At 41.0% G+C, this 16,519-nt stretch overlaps 2 protein-coding genes across 4 annotated transcripts; one reads left to right on the top strand and one right to left on the bottom strand.

Annotated features, from left to right (window-relative positions):
- Positions 1-1,830: 1,830 nt before the first annotated feature.
- LOC101168997 (alanine aminotransferase 2-like) lies at positions 1,831-11,864 on the top strand. 3 transcript variants are annotated; one of them, XM_023950241.1, is made up of 12 exons: positions 1,831-1,959; positions 2,056-2,243; positions 5,083-5,172; positions 5,266-5,374; positions 5,455-5,588; positions 5,975-6,218; positions 7,178-7,257; positions 7,389-7,525; positions 8,182-8,356; positions 10,906-11,061; positions 11,134-11,246; positions 11,366-11,684. In XM_023950241.1, the coding sequence occupies exons 2-12, from the start codon at positions 2,097-2,099 to the stop codon at positions 11,454-11,456; spliced, it is 1,476 nt and encodes a 491-aa protein (XP_023806009.1). In that variant the 5' UTR covers positions 1,831-1,959; positions 2,056-2,096; the 3' UTR covers positions 11,457-11,684. The 3 variants fall into 3 exon arrangements, with proteins under 3 accessions (XP_023806009.1, XP_011487150.1, XP_004081051.1); XM_011488848.3 differs by having other exon boundaries at positions 1,836-1,953; XM_004081003.4 differs by lacking the exon at positions 1,831-1,959 and having other exon boundaries at positions 2,097-2,243; positions 11,366-11,864.
- A 43-nt stretch (positions 11,865-11,907) lies between these two features.
- Positions 11,908-15,981, bottom strand: pdia4 (protein disulfide isomerase family A member 4). Its single transcript, XM_004081002.4, has 10 exons — positions 15,730-15,981; positions 15,243-15,423; positions 14,925-15,130; positions 14,323-14,461; positions 14,024-14,229; positions 13,780-13,938; positions 13,443-13,594; positions 12,998-13,154; positions 12,656-12,889; positions 11,908-12,570 (listed from the first exon to the last, which is right to left on the bottom strand). Exons 1-10 carry the CDS (start codon positions 15,803-15,805, stop codon positions 12,158-12,160), a joined length of 1,923 nt encoding a protein of 640 aa, XP_004081050.1. The 5' UTR covers positions 15,806-15,981; the 3' UTR covers positions 11,908-12,157.
- Positions 15,982-16,519: the final 538 nt, after the last annotated feature.

Genomic DNA, 16,519 nt, shown 5'->3' with positions numbered 1-16,519 from the left:
TGTTTAATAAGTGAAACTAATATGGTCGTGGATTTTCTGTAGCACTCAGCAATCAAATCAAAGTAGTGCTTTACAGAAAGAAAGACATTTTAGACTTTAAAAAGAAAAAAGCATTCACATAAACCCTGCAAAGTCTATGACATCAAAGAATGGACAGATTTTTTATTTAGATGTTTGATGAAATCTACAAATACAATTTGTGCAGTATCCTTTTTCTAAGAAGATATATATAGTATCAATAATGATACGTTAGATGAGTTGGTAAGTTTTCACTTACTTTTCAGTTTAAGATGCAAAATGAGTGTTCCAGAAAAAAAAACACTTTATTTAACCACTAATTCAAATTTGATGGACTCTTAACATGGTTTAATTTTACTATAAAGAATTAAATAACCATAAAAAGAAAGCATTATTTTGATACAGCAAGTAGTCATTTCAAAAATGTATCAAGTAAAACAAAGATCATAATGAGCTTTGAAGCAAACAGAACACACATTTCCATTTAAAGTATGAACGCTCACAAAAACCCATGATCCTGGTTAAATCTAAACAAAAAATGAAAGACTTGATAAAACAAAATGGTTAAATGTTGAGTCTTTTAAAAACCTGGAAAGTCCTAAATGTGATGGTGCAATGAAAGGCAGCCCTACACCTGAGATCACACTAAAGGAGTGAGGCCTCGACTTAAGTTGTACTTCTTCTTATAGGAACTAAGAGGCCTTATGAAGAAAAATCAAATAAAAACCAAAAAGAAAAGAAAAACAAAGAACAAAAAAAAAAACTCACTTACAAATGATCTAAATAACCCTGCTTTCAAAGCACGAAACCTTGTTGTTTTGACGCTTGGTGTGACTAAATGTGATGAAAATTGGTCAGCTTACAAAAACACAAGTTAATGAAGTTTGCCATCAATGGGACTTTTTAAAAAAGTTCTCAGAAAGTGGTTACAAACTGCAAATCACCAGTGTAAAAAAAACATACTATTAAAAAAAAGCTTTTGTAGCTAATTTAATGTCTTAATTTGTTCAAAAACAAACCAAAGTTGTTTATAAGATAAACTTAAATGAGGTATATTCAACAATAGAAGTTTGGAACTTTAAAATAGAAATTGACAAAACTACCAACTTGACATGAAAATGCAGAAAAGCTGTTTATTTATTTATTTTTATTTTTATTGTCCCTATTAGGTCAAAGGGGCAACATTTTTTTCAAAACTGTCAAAACAAAGTAGCCTGGCAAAGTAATTTTTACATTTGTGTGCACATAAACAAAAACATAGTAAAGGCTTACTTAACAAAAACTGTTGCAAAAGCCACAAGCAGACGCTTGAAAGGTTATTTTCCCACGAGGACAAACACTTGAAATCTGAGTGTGAATGCAGTGTTATTCCCTCTGAGGTTTCATGTTGCATTTCAGGGCCTCGAATGTTTTATAAGTTTTGAAGTGAAAACAGCTTATTTTGGCGTAAATATTGATAAAACAAAGTTTCAAAGACAGTACGTGTTTTAATGACTGTTTGCATATGTAACTTGGTGATTTATTGGTGATTTATCACAATTTTTTTATTGTTCTTCAGCATCTAGCATAGTATCGAGCCATACGTGTGAATAACTCACTGCCGTTTAACTAAAAACTATATTTCACTAATTAATTTTGAAATTGAAGTTATCTGCTATTGAAAATTTAATAATACATGTTTGTCTTCATATATTTTTATATCGGCATCATGCTTCACATTAATGATTTTTAGAATTAAATGTAATTTCCGGCAGTACGTGAAGGTGTCATAAGCGTTAGGAGGCGAGGTTCCAACCAGCAGAAGGCGGACTCGAGCGAAGGCGGGGCGCGCGGCGGGGCTGCGCGAGCCCCCGCAGACTCTGGAGGCAGTTATTAGAGTGAGGGGTGCTGGTTGAAAGCCGCGCTGACTTCAACGCTGAGCTCTCCTGGCTGCAGGTCCCGGTAACAACTGATACGCTTTATCAGCCCTCACAGCTGCAGACTCCTCTTCACTTTTAAACTCGTCTCCTCCTGTTTTCTGGGGGGGTTGCTTTTCAGAAAGGTGACTAAAAACAGCGCAACTTCACCTCGCAAAAACCATGACCAGTCTGGCAGTGAACGGGGTGACGTGTCGGGGGAAGGTGCTCACCCTCGACAGCATGAACCCCAACGTGCGGCGGGTGGAGTACGCGGTCCGGGGCCCCATAGTGCAACGGGCGGTGCAGATAGAGAAGGAGCTCAGAGAGGTAAAGATTCACAACTTATGTCAAGTATTTTTTGTATTTTTATTTTAAAGTTTAAAAGCATAAAAGTCACTGTTAGTTGGTTATTTAAATGGTGTTTGTGTGCACGTGTCAGTGCAGTCTGTCCAGCTGTTGAGCTCTGCAGCTGGAATTTGACACCTCCTGGAAATCAGGCATGTATTTTGGCTCCTGGAGTCCACTCCCTTTACTTAAAACATCCAGATGAACTGGAATTTTGCTCCTGATTCTGCTGAAGAAGACCACAATGGTTCAGATATATAACTGTGTCCTTTTTAGCCCCAGGCGGCTGCAGAACTCTGAGGATGAGTATGTTGTGAAAGGTTATTGCATAAGATGAGAGGGAACATTCACTCCTTTCTTTTGTTTGTCTGGCTTTTGCTCTGGAGGGACAGTTCATTGGACCGGGCTGTGGGTGAGGCCCACTAAGAAGGAGTCTGGATCAAAGTGCTCTCTTTCCTCACTTTCTTTAAAACCGCCTAATGTTTAACTAAACCTATTGGAGCAATATCATGAAATTCTGGAACGTTGCTGAATTCAGGTTGAAATTTTAGGAAGAAATTCTGCAGTTGAGGAGACATCTGCTTCCTGTCAGATCTGTGACTGGAGCACTATTAGTGGTGAATCAGCAGGTTTTATGCCTGTATATGGGTTCATGTGTTCTGGTTTAATGATGACCCTTCACTCACATCTGTTATGAAAACTGAAACCTCTCTGGTTTCTGGTTCAATCTGCGGGTTTTGTGACCATTTCCCTATTTTTTTTATTTTTTTGCTTCTACAAAATCCAGACTTTTGCATGGGTTACTGTCTTGGAGATAGTTGGTTGAGTCACATGCAGAAATTAGTCCTGATGACTTCCCCGTTTGCATTCGTTCCAAGTGAATTGGTTGAAAGACAGCTGTGTCACCAGACTCCATGAGTTTCTGGGTGGTGGTCAGAACAGACTCCATTCATTCTGGTGATCCTAAGGGAGGCTCGGTCCTGTGTGCTGGCCTGGCCTTGTTTAATCAGCGCCTGGTGTTGACTGAGCGGGCCGGCTCTGAGAACAACCGGGCTCTTTGTGGTCCGACTTAAAGATATTTGTGTTGCATATTTAGGTTTCAAACAGGTCCATGCTGGACTTAGCACTGTGTCAAAAGAACACAGTTCAACAACCAAATAATAGGAACAATTCCTCAATGGAAAGGAAGATTATCCCATCAGTCACACTAAATCCTCACAAAAACATTTGAGAAACACAATTCAAAACAGATACTAGACTATATTTATGTGTGAAATAGATCCTGAAAAAGGTTCTGAGTTGTTTAAAACAGAACAATCACAGCAAAATTTAAAAAAGTAAGCTTGAACAAATCATACATAAATAAGTGGATCCACGAAATGCATTTAAATCATTTACATATTTGTTGTAATTTTGTGGATGTTTTAATTTTCCCCCGCTTCTGCTGTGCTTTACAGCGCATAACTGTCATTCTCATTAGTTCTGCTCTTTAAGTAACCTAAATAAATAAATAAATAGATTGTCCTCCAGAGGAAAAACACAAACAAGCAACGATTTTCTCTGCTTCTTAATGATTCTTTTACTGGAACTCTGTGTGTAGAACATTTATATCGGTTCCTACCGTTTAGTTCAAAGTTAAACTGAAGAAAAAAACTCATATTTGGAGATTGTGAACAAAACGGTGATGTGTTAGAACATTCCAATTTTATGATAATTAGTTTTGCAATGACTGTCTCAAATTGTCCCATGCATTAGAGGCATAATTGCAACTGTAAAGATTCTTTTAGGGAAGTAATATGTATATATATTTAGTTTTGTGTGTTTTGTTTAAATTTAAGACGTTGATGCTTAACTTTGCTGCAGAAATTCTTAAGAGACCGTCTGGTGTCACCTGACCTTTTGTGACGAACAGCACCAGCTGCGGCCTGTTGGGATCCACACGGACCAAACGGGCACAAACCAGAACCACTCAAACCATGAACTACTCCCTCAAAATCAAGTTGAATGAGTAGACAAAAGCAGATTCAACCGGTCGGCTCAGAGTGAGTGGGTTGGAGGCCAGGGACAACCTCCCCCCTCGCCACTCTTCACCAAAGCAGTGTGGGGGGGGCTTTAGAAAACAGGGAGGAGCAAATGAAAGAAGATGCATGAGTGAAGTGGGAAGGGGGGCACGCAACGGGTCACTGAAAGATGAATATCAAAAGGTCAGACTTTGACCTACATTCTGGGCTTTCCAATGACGACAACAGACTTGTTCAGATTCAACCAAGTAACCTTTTGTGGAGACGGTGCAAGGCCATGTGATTCTGCAGCTCCTTTACTGATCCTGTCCCAGAACTGCAAAGTTCATTTTCTGCAGGTCTTACCAAACAAGCAATACACAGGATGAGGAAAACTTGTGCAATGTTAGTGATCAATATTGCGATATGACTTGCGATACAAGAACAGAAAGCAAAACAACTAAAACATCATTTCCATTTCACTGCAACAGTTTTATTTATATAAAAGTCAACATAACTTCAAGTATAGTCCAAAAGGCCCATGTCTACCTAGGAGACGGGCATCTTACCTAAAAGGACTCCATCTGGTTGGTCAAATATGTATAGGGCTGTATTTGATTTGCTAAAAACTTCAAGCTATCTTGATATTATTTTTGCACGTGCGTAAACGGGTTTATCTTCCTAAAGGCTGATATCGTGATGACGCTAACTTTTTGATTTATTGTGCAGGCTAGCATCAACTGAATAACTAAAACTTGTTCTTATTGACCTAAAGCAAAATAGGTTTTTTAATCAATAAAACTGTTTTATTTTCTTTGCAGGGGGTTAAGAAACCCTTCACAGAAGTCATCAAGGCTAACATAGGAGACGCACACGCTATGGGTCAGAAACCAATCACCTTCTTCCGTCAGGTTAGCCGCATAAATCTGTCAAACGTTTTATTTCATCAAGTCCAAGAGAGATATGTTGAGTTTGCTCTACAAATGTTGGTTCTTCTCTCGTAGGTCTTGGCTCTTTGTTCTTACCCTGACCTCCTGGAAGACAACAAGTTTCCAGAAGACGCCAAGAAGCGAGCACGGCGAATCCTGGATGCCTGCGGAGGGCACAGCATAGGTCAAACAGATCCCCCGTTTTATGAAAAAGTGCCAGCCGATGGAGGCAGTTTGGGTTAAAGTTGCTGTGTTGTTCTGAAGGGGCCTACAGTGCCAGCCAGGGAATTGAGTGCATCCGTCAGGATGTGGCTCGCTACATAGAGAAGAGGGACGGTGGCATCCCCTCCAACCCTGACAACATCTACCTCTCCACCGGGGCCAGTGATGCCATTGTGGTATCTATCAAATACTTTCAAGCGGATGATTTGCCTTTTTAGTGTACAGTAGGATAAACATCTGTTAATCATATGCTCATCTGTACTTTGCACATGTGCAAATTTACCCCACCCACAGACCTTTGCCTCCTCAACTTTATTCAACCAGGTTGTGCTACTGGATAACCTTAAGATAGACTTTGCTAGTTCACTAAAACAAGCAGAGACAGTAACATTTTTGACACAGTATACTTGCAGAGATATTATATTTTATCTGCAGCGTTGTATTACATCTGCAAAATCATCGAAAAAGTCTTGCAGCTTCCCTTATTTTTGAAATATATACAGATGATTTCTGTTGTCTCTTCAAATTTAAAGCTTTTTCCTTCCATTTTTTCTAATTCCAGACCATGCTGAAGCTGCTGGTGTGCGGCGAGGGTCGTGATCGCACAGGAGTCATGATCTCCATCCCTCAGTACCCTCTGTACTCTGCTGCGCTGGCAGACCTGGGTGCCGTGCAGATCAATTACTACCTGGATGAGGACAAGTGCTGGGGCCTGGATGTGACAGAGCTCAGGCGAGCCTTGAATGCAGCAAAGCAGCACTGCAAACCACGTGTGCTCTGCATCATCAACCCTGGAAACCCCACAGGTGTGCCTGATGTTTACAGTTTTTCTGATTACAGGGGCCCCTCATTATCTCAGGAGCTGCATTCTAAAAATATCCAGCGATAGGTGAAATCTGCAAAATAAGGTCATAGATGTTTTAAGGCCTTGAAACCTCTCACTACACACTTCATACATTTTTTTACAGACAAAAAATAAAATGTTCACATTTTTGTTGTCTTATTTAAACTCTCAAAGTTCAAACTTTCATTGAAAAATAAATCCAGTATTATAGAATGAAACCTAAGATATGCCTGCAAACAAAGATCTATGTAGATTGGGCAAACTCTTGGAGGTTGAGCGTTGTAGGTGAGATTGATTGACAAAGTGAACAGCCAATCAGAATGCAGAACACAGTGTGCTGTTAAAAAAGCATGCATAATTTCACTGAAATCCACAAAACGGTGAGACTGCTACAGCGTTATAATGAGGGACCACTGTACTTCCTTTTTTAATGCTAAATTAGCATTTAATTGATGTATTAGTATTGTACTAGCTTGTATAGCTATTAGATTGTCTAGTCCCTAAAAACATTGACTGTAAAAACAATGGACAGCTCAACCCCTCCCTTCTCGTGTTCCCAAATAAGAAGCACCATTGCTTCCTGATACGGGCGCCGCCATGTTGAAACCAGTCGACAGGGATTGGTCCGAGTTGCTCCGACACATATCTATGGCAATGGTGACAGTAGTTGCCATAGATACGATGACTCAGAGCGACTCAGACCAATCACTATCAACTGGTTTCAACTTGGTGGCATCCGTAAGAAGCAATGCTTAAGGATTTTGCCTCATTTTGCAAGACTTGGAGGTAAGGCTTTTTCTATGGGTGACGTCACACCGCCATTGTTTTTACAGTAGAAATAGAAATATCTTTATTGTCATTGTACATGTACAACGAAATTACATTCTATGTCTTGAAATCACTATTCTTGTTGTTGGACAGGCCAGGTCCAGAGCAGGGAGTGCATTGAAGACGTGATCCGATTTGCCAAAGAGGAGAACCTCTTCCTCATGGCTGACGAAGTAAATCCCTTGTTTATATTCACACTTTAACATCTTTAAGCACAAAGTCAAATGTAAAACAACTTTTTTGAAACACTTCTCAGAGTGTAAACAGGAATCTCCCGTTTTATCAAGCTGTTTGACCTTTTCAGGTCTACCAGGATAATGTTTATGCAAAGGGATGCAAGTTTCACTCCTTTAAGAAGGTGCTGTTTGAGATGGGTCCAGAGTATTCCAGTTCATTAGAGATGGCCTCCTTCCACTCCACCTCCAAGTGCTACATGGGAGAGTGAGTATCTGCACCCCTGCAAGGACTTACAGTCTTACTCAGCGGATCAAAACGTTTTATGGGTTTCCATAGAATTTCATTGATAAATAGACAATCATACACAATCTCCCTGATGAAGAAACTCTGGCAGCAGATAAAAAAGTATTTTAGTAAACAAATAAAAAAACATTTTTAGCAAACCTTTTATGGTTTTAGAAGTTGCAGATATTTCAACACAAACGTCTTCTATTTGAAGTTTGTTTTATCAAAATTTAAAAACAGAATTTCCTTTTAAAAAAGGGTTATAGTTTTGAAACAATTGTAGACATTCATGCCAGTTATTACAAAAGGAGAAAAGATCAACAGGTTAAAGCAGAACCAGGCTCATATTTCTGTTTATTTCTAAACAGTTTCTGTTCAGTTCCTTCCTTGCTTGTCCAGATTAACATGGCTGCAGGTGCTGGTCATGAAAGGACCTTAAGTTCTTTTCAACATGGTTACAATATATGTGCTTGACAAAATTACAGCATTTAAATATTTCACATTTACACAGGATTTTTTCCATCTTTAAACCGTCGTCTGCAGATCAGCATTAAGCTTTACTTTTACTTTGCTGATGTTGCATTGAGACTGACCTTTTGTGTGTCTTTTCACTAGCCTCTGTTTGTGTTTGTCAGGTGTGGATTCCGTGGAGGATACATGGAGGTGCTCAACATGGATCCGGAAGTGAAGGCTCAGCTCACCAAGCTGGTGTCTGTGCGTCTGTGCCCCCCTGTCTCAGGACAGGCTATGCTGGACCTGGTGGTGAACCCCCCACTGCCCGATGAACCCTCCTACGCCTCATACGTGAAGGTTTGAGAAACACAGGCAAACGTCTAGTCACAGTTGGATTTAACTTAATAACTTGTGATTACCTCGTGCTAAAAGGTTATAGCCTTTAAGAAAGCAGGAATTATCTCTCGTGAATCACCTGGTTGTTAACCCTTGTGCTATCCTAGGCACTTTACCATTAGGAGTTGGGTCATCTAGACCCACTAGACAGTGCTCTAAACCTTTTTTCTTCAATGATTTGTGATCTTCACTGGTGTCCACGGATTACATGAAATCTTTCCACCTTTATCCACCTTTGTCATGGTAGGGAGAACACGTCAATGTAAGGGTGGGGTCATCTAAGATAGCACAAGGGTTAAACGGTTTGCCTGTTTTTACTCTGTCCATCAGAGGTTAGCAAACTCCTCACCTTGCTTTTGCTCAATACGCAGATTACACCAAAAATCCATCCATGTAGTCTGTCACTTTATAGGTTCTTATACATTCTGGCCCTACTGCTATAAACTAGACTCTATGCACAGAAGATCTATTTTATTCAATAGAGGGCTATTATCTGTGTACACACCACACCTGGGTCATCACCTCCTCCATGCAGCTGTTCAACAGGATGCTGACGTCATCCTGCCAAACAAGTTTTCCCAATCACATCAGAGGAAGTCTGGACCGATCTCAGGAGACCTCATTATAGAAAAAGCAGCAGTTCCTGATGGTGACTCCCCAAAGTTACTGAAGGAACATGCAGCTCAGACGCCAGAGCCCACCAGAAGCTGTTCACCATGTGTCCTCTTCATGATGAAACGATCCCGGTACTGTGGATACATCCTGCCTTGTTTCTGTGCCCTTGGCGGCATGACCTGCTCAGCAAAATGACTACAGACATGAAGACTCTGGAACGACTGATTCTTCAGCATTTAAAGCCTTGGGTCATCACAGACTAGGATCCCTTTTAGCTAGAGCACCAGGATGCAGTCCTCCACCTGTTACATCGTGTGTACAGCAATCTGGAAGTATCTGGCTTAGGCTCCTCTACTTTTTTAGGTGCAGGAGAGATAAACTGCTTAGGACGGCAGTGACTCCCTCCTTAACCTCTTGGATCGAGGATACACAGTATACCAGGATGGGGGATTGTATTTCTGGAAAGGTTGATTGCAAAACAGAGACTCCACCGGGGACAGTTTTAGACCTCTTCCTGTTCTCATTGTACATGCCAGACTTAAAGAACAAGAACAACTCAAACACATCATTGTCTCCAGTCTGGACAAAGGGAGAGGACAATGAGCTGCTGTAGTCTTATAAGTACCTTGGAGTTCATCTCAATTAGAAGCTTTACACCTCCTTTGATATCTGCAGCAGCATGCTCCACATCTTTTACCGGATTGCAGTGGTGACTGCCTTCTGCTGGGGTGGCAGCCTAAAAAAGACAGGCTACAAGAGATTAGATAAACTGATGAACTGAGCCAGCTCTGCTCTTGAAAAAGTTAATTTCCCTTGAGGGTGCGATGGACGTGAGGCTGAAAGGTGTGTTCACTGCCATCATGGATAACAGTTTACCATCTTCTGCACAATGCGCTGTGTGGGCAACAGATTCCTCACATTGAGGTGTAGAACTGAAAGATTAAGGACTGTCTTTGTCCTACAACCGTCCAACTTCACAATGTTTCAATTACTCTACATCTGCTGTACAGCGACTAGCCTAAGCTGTCTAAGTTTTCTCATTAACTGGGTTTTAATTTTACCAACCAATTTATGTCTTTTTAAAATTGTAAGCTGCTGGACAATTGATGTACCCTGGTTGGAATCAAGAGTTTTATTCTATTTTCTGTTCTACCTTTTTACACTTTTATGGGGTTTGGAATACAGATATTACACGATCACTGGCTCTCTAGCTTAATGAATGATAGAAATTTACAGTGGATTGTCTCTTTCACCACAAGGGGGCAGACAAAAAATCCAGAGTGTTCTTCAAGAATTGGAACATTTATAAACTTATAATTTCACCAAATACATAAGTCTTTGACATAATTTAGTTTTTACAGCTTGGAGAACGAGCGGTTTTCTCTTTTGAGCACGGCTTATGCAAGATCTGTATCCAGCATCTGCTCATCCTCAGGTGATTGGAGAAGATTTTGGCTTTTGGTCTTAACCCTTGTGCTTTCCTAGGCACTTTAAAATTGGGAGTTGGGTCCTCTAGACCCACTAGACAGTGCTCTGACCCTTTTTTCTTCAATGATTTGTGATCTTCACTGGTGTCCATGGATTGCATGAAATCTTTCACCTTTATCGTGGTAGGGAGAACACGTCAATGTAAGGTTGGGGTCATCTAAGATAGCACAAGGGTTATAAATAAATCTTTTTACTGAACGAAGTAGTGTTTGAGGTGAATATCTGTGTTTTTCAGTTGGAGGCTTTGTAACACTTGATTTAGGTGTTAGATGTTGATCTTTTGAAAACTTTAGGATCACTGGGAATTTGTGGAAGAGCTGCAGGTTTCTCTTCCTCCTTATTTTCTCCTTCCTGCTGCAGTATTGAAATATTTTTTTAAAGTAAGACGAGACTCTCTGTCTTCCCAGGAGCGGACAGCTGTTTTAGCTGCCTTAGCTGAGAAATCCCATTTAACGGAGGAAATGTTCAACACAGTCCCTGGCATCACTTGCAACCCAGTGCAAGGAGCCATGTACACCTTTCCCCGCATCACTCTTCCTCAAAAGGCCATCGCCAAGGCTCAGGTAAGAATGATTTTACTTGTAGGTTTTTGCCAAAAAAAAAGGTGCACACTTTTAAAGAATGCATGTCTGCAGGAGGAGGGCCAGGCTCCAGACATGTTGTACTGCATGAAGCTACTGGAGGAGGAGGGAATCTGCTTAGTGCCAGGAAGCGGCTTTGGTCAGAAGGAAGGAACTTTTCACTTTAGGTACAAACTTTAGGCCTCAGAGGAGTGGTCAATTTTCTTCCTACATTGCCTTTATATCGCATCGTCCCGACTGAATTTTATCATAAAGTTTAACCAACGGTCACTTTTTCTCCACCCAGGATGACCATTTTGCCTCCGACTGAAAAACTGAAAGTGGTGCTGCAGAAAATCCGGGACTTCCACTTACGGTTCACACAGGAGTTTTCCTAACAAGCTTCTCCTTAAGCGCCAGCACCGGTGTGTAAACGACGCTGTGCAGTGATCACTCAACCCACCAAAGACTGCAATTCTACAACAGGGCACTTTCTCCCCCTCTGTTAAATGAGCCAATCAGTTCAGAAGCCTTAACCAGTTTTTCTTTCTTAGAAAGTAAAAATATGTAGTAAGCTATCTTGTTCATATGTATAGATTTAATAAAATATTTACATTTTTGACAGACCTGCACTCAAAATCATTTCCAGCGAACTTTAACGTGCTTAATTTTTAGTTTGTAAGGTACTGTAATAGTCAAGGTCTTAAATGTGCATAAAAATACTAATTTTTAAACTTCTTAATGTGATTGTATGAAATGTGTGCTTTTCAAGGCTGTCTTATTAAATATGGATTTCAGTTGCCAAATCTTGTCTTGTGTGATTAAATCTGAAAAACATAGGAGTCACTCTTGAGTGGTGGTCCACAGTCTCAGTTTTTATTTTAAAAATTGTCAGTGCTTACATGCTTTTGAAAAACAGAAGAATCTCTCGGTTGAACAGAAACTAAAAATGATGATTGAGTCAGGTAATCATCTTTGGAACTCAGTAACACCGCTTTTATACCACCCCGTCACCCTCCCAGACGCTTGAACAGCTTCATCCGACGCTCAGCCCGAGTGTGGTTCAAGTCCTCAGATCATTTGAAGGAAAACAAAAGTCTCATAGTTCGTCTTTCTGCTGTAGCTTTGTGGCATGCTTTTCCAAAAAGTTGCTGAGCGCCTCAACCGTTCGATCTCCTCCTTCAAATTTGACCGGGCTCTGCTTGCCGTTTGCCGGGGCTAAGTATATTGTAGGAAAGCCCTCCGCTTTGTAATTGTCATTTGGAATGTCGTTGGCTGTGGCGTCCATCTTGGCGATCACCAGATTCTTCTCCTTTTTGTATTTTTTGCCCAAAGATAAGTAATCAGGCTCCAGCTTTTTACAGTGGCCACACCAGGGAGCGTAAAACTCAATCAGGACATCCTTCTGGGTATCCATGACGATTTCATCGAAGGTCTTTCCAACCACAACCTTGACTGGTCCTGTGTTGCTCTTTGGCACGGGCTGGGACTTGATGATGGGCTTTAGCTTTCCTGCAAATTTTAACAACCAAGAGTCACATGAAACTTTGGAAGAGCACTGACGTTACATCATTTAGCAACACGACAACTGGCTTACCTTTCTTAAAAGCCATAACGAAGTCTCTCAGAACCTCCGAGTCGAAGTCGTCGGGCTCCATGGCAAACTTCTTGCCTCCTTCCGCCATGATTCCAGCGTTGACCTCCTCCCCGCTGTCGCTCAGACCGAGGCTCTTCAGCTCATCAGCATAATCCTCCTCATCTGCGATGGCAAATGTGTACTCAGGGAAATCTTTGGCCACCTCCAGAACTTTGGACCTCCAGAACTGGGTAGCTGTTAAAACACGAAAAAGGGGCCAAAAAAAGGTTACATTGAGAAACTTTCTGCACAAGAAAATGGAAAAGTAAACAGGAAAAATGATTTCCTATAAGAAAGACTCACCTTTTTTGTAATCGAAGCTGAAGTCTACTCCATAATAGACGACCACCATGGGTCTCTTGCTGTAACGTTTTGCATCATTGCTTGGTTTTCTGTGTCCCACAAGAGGAATCGAGTGCTTCTTGAAGAACTCTTGAATTTCTGATGCAGATGTTGAGTCCTGCACAAGACCAGACAAAAAAACAAAACAAAAAACAAACATTAAAGAAAAGAAAAAAAACTATTCTGGGTGGAGAGACAGCAGCTGCTGCTCAAAGCAATGAATTCAAACATTTATGCTCTTACATTTAAACACAATATTGATTCTGCAAAGTTTCAATAAGGAAACATTTTAACTCATAAGAACCCGTGGTGACATCAGTATAACAGAAAAACATCCGAAATGGAAAATACACAATTTGTTTTTTAAAAAAAATGGGTTAAGTAGCTTTTCAGAAAGATGCAATACCTTTACAGTAAGTGTGTGAGATGCTGGCTCATATTTTGAGCGGAACTTTTCCGGCTGAACGATGACAATCTGACCAGGAGAGGCTTTCAGGAGTTTAGCCACATCAGAGCTGAAGGAATGACGGAAGCTGAAATCTTCCCTCAGTGTGTTGCCTTAAATAAAACAATAAAGTCCCTCTTTACTCACATTTAAACAAAAAAAACATCTATATTTCTGAGAACTTTCGTGGAAAAACAAATGGGCCTTTTACAAAATAAAAGTTCATATTAATGGCCTTTTTATTTTAAATTTGATATCCAGAATGTTTCACCACCAAGATCGTCATGAAACTACTCACATGCTTCTGTGTAGAGCTCATAAGCTGAATCTTGCTCATTGGAGAAAATGCCGACTATGACGGCATCGTCGCCGTCCTTTATGAGCTCCTGCACCTGTTTCACGGCCTGGACTTGCTTAGATGGAGGCCCTGCCTGCTCTCCCATGTGTTCCACGATGCCTAAAAGTAAAGTCGATCATAAGCACTGACAGGAAAATAACAAATAAAATAAAAACTGAATCAAGGGCAAACATCGGACACATACCGTAATTCTCTCTGGGTCCGTTGTACTCAAACGCTCTGCCCTTTCTGAAAATCTTCAGGGTGGGGAAGCCGTTCACGCCGTAGCGCTTGGCGAGCTCAGTTTCAACCGTGGCGTCCACCTTTGCAAGGGGAATGGGAGGCGTGCGCTTGCTCAGCTCCTTTGCTGCCTTCTCATACTCTGGAGCCAGACGCTTGCAGTGTCCACACCTGCAGGTCAGTTCAACGAGGAACACAAGTTAATGCTCCACATTTACCCACTTGAACGCATCTTTAAACTACTTTAACGTTTAAAAAATTTACCATGGAGCGTAAAATTCCACCAGGATGATGTCGGCATTATTCACCGTGTCATCGAAGTTTTCCTGCGTCAGCACCAGAGTCGCATCAGGAGGGGGCTTCCAGTCTGGATGAGCCACCTCTTTTACCCGCTCCACAATAGCTGCCCAACAAAAACATGTGTATTAGCAGCCATGATCAAAAACAATTCTGAATTAAAGACCGCCATTGATGTCTGGCTCGCAGAGGCTACTCGCATCCACCTTCTCGGCTTCTAAATGACAGCTTTTCTGTCACAAAACAACCACTTTATGTAAGTTTTAGAAGAATCAACAGAAGTAAACTTTTGGATTTCCTTGGCAATGAGAGTTAGGAGGCAATAGATTAAAATCCCTAGGAGGAGATTTAATTCGTAGAAGGTAGTAAAGTTGATTCATTTTTGGAAAATTCAGGATGGCAGCCTTTTCCTGGGGTCAAAGGTCAACGGAACTTCAGTAGTAGCTGAAGACCTGACCTGGTCAAATATTGGTGAGTTTTTGAGTGTTTGGCAGAGGTGCAGTAAGAAAGCAGGATTGAAAAAACAATATGCTCCTTGCAGGCCACAACTATTGAAACTGAAGTCCCACCTTTTTCTGTTCTTGCTCCATCATAGTCCACAGGCTCTCCATTTTTCAGGATCTTGATGGTGGGATAACCCGAGACATCGAACTTGCTCGCCAGCTGACTGGCTTGTGTTGCATCCACTTTGGCCACAGGTATGGGAGGATCGTTGTCTTTAAGAGTCTGAGCGATTTTCTCATACTCTGGGGCAAATTGCTTGCAATGGCCACACCTAACAAAATAATTTAAAAATAAAAAGTGAGACTTTTACTAAAAAAAACTTTTAGTTTTTTAAGTTTAGGAGCTTCAAATTACAAATTTAGGGGGTTTAAAAGTAAACACACCATGGGGCATAAAACTCCACCAGAACTGTGTCTTTTCCCTCCATGAAGGTGTCAAAATTGTTATCGGTGAGAACAAGCACCCCGTTCTCCTCCTTCACCTCCGTGTCATCCTCCTCTTCCTCGTCATCATCATCATCGTCACTGTCCTCCTCAGCAGCCTCCTCTTTGTTTTCTTCAGCATCTTTGTCAAAACAAGAAGAAAAGGTGAACATTCAAGACACAGAACAAGCAAACTCTAGCCAAGATTTTTTTTAAACATATGAATATATGTTTTGTCTCTGCAGAGCAACGCAGCTGTATACCTGGCTGCGCGCGTGCTTTTGTTGACATAGCTCTGTATGCTAAAAGGAGGCTAATTAAGATCCCACGGGGACTAACTAAGCTAGGTCGTTTACACGCTACTCAAGAGGCGCTGCACCGTTACTCTGCTAATAGTGAAAAAGAAATTTTTTAAATGTAATCATTTCTGGAATTAACTCCTACTTACCATCTTCACATTTGATGAAAGGTGCAACATGTGCAACGCCGAGCAGCACAATTAGAAGGAAAGCAACCTTCCTCATTGTTCTCCCTGCGTGAACGACGTGCTGCTCCCGGTAAATCACTCAACTAACGGCGCGGGTGTAACAGTGCAGCACACGCCTGCTCCCCCAGATCAATACTGATTTGTGGCAGATCGCACGTCAGTTCGTGGTTTCATGCAAACTTGCGCTCTGAGAGCTCACACTCCTCCTCCCTTTGGAACTTGTCTGACTTGCCACGTTCTGATTGGCTCCCTGTGTCCAATCACAAGTTGCCACTCAATTCCTGACTCCGAGACGTTGATGAATCTTATTGGCTGGTGGTCTTTATTGTCTGCTTGGACAACCCCCACCCCACCCCCACCCCGCCTGGCCCCCTATACCATCCTGCACAGAGGAGTCTGACAAACTTTGTTTGCCACAACATTGAATCCTATTTAAGGTCATGTTTGCACCAACATATATTTACAAATAATGAAACTTTTAAAATGTGATTTAACACACAATTCGTCCCTATTTCTCTATGTCTTTCCCCATCAGTTAATGGGGTGGGAGATGTGAAAGAAGTGGGGGTTGTGTATAGGTACGGGGAGAGGGGCCCTATTTTTACATTTTTATTTTTGTGCTTGTTAATTTTAATTTTCATGCTTGTTTTATAATATTTATTTTGTTTTGTTTTTATGTAAAGCACTTTGTGTTATACTTTTATATGAAAAGGGCTTCATAAATAAAGTTTGATTGATTGATTGAATAAGT

Source organism: Oryzias latipes, chromosome 20, assembly GCF_002234675.1.
Source record: "Oryzias latipes chromosome 20, ASM223467v1".
Classification (NCBI taxonomy): domain Eukaryota; kingdom Metazoa; phylum Chordata; class Actinopteri; order Beloniformes; family Adrianichthyidae; genus Oryzias; species Oryzias latipes.
Note: the sequence above shows the minus strand (reverse complement) of the source record. Positions and strands in the feature narration are given on the sequence as shown.

Bases quoted from the DNA above. Each gene is read 5' to 3' on its own strand.
- LOC101168997 (XM_004081003.4), top strand. From the start codon at position 2,097: ATGACCAGTCTGGCAGTGAACGGGGTGACGTGTCGGGGGAAGGTGCTC. The intron at 6,219-7,177 runs GTGTGCCTGATG...GTTGTTGGACAG, and splicing joins CAACCCTGGAAACCCCACAG to GCCAGGTCCAGAGCAGGGAG. The intron at 11,062-11,133 runs GTAAGAATGATT...GCATGTCTGCAG, and splicing joins AGGCCATCGCCAAGGCTCAG to GAGGAGGGCCAGGCTCCAGA.
- pdia4 (XM_004081002.4), bottom strand. From the start codon at position 15,805: ATGAGGAAGGTTGCTTTCCTTCTAATTGTGCTGCTCGGCGTTGCACAT. The intron at 12,890-12,997 runs GTGAGTCTTTCT...GTGTTTTAACAG, and splicing joins CAGCTTCGATTACAAAAAAG to CTACCCAGTTCTGGAGGTCC. The intron at 12,571-12,655 runs GTAAGCCAGTTG...TAAAATTTGCAG, and splicing joins CGTTATGGCTTTTAAGAAAG to GAAAGCTAAAGCCCATCATC.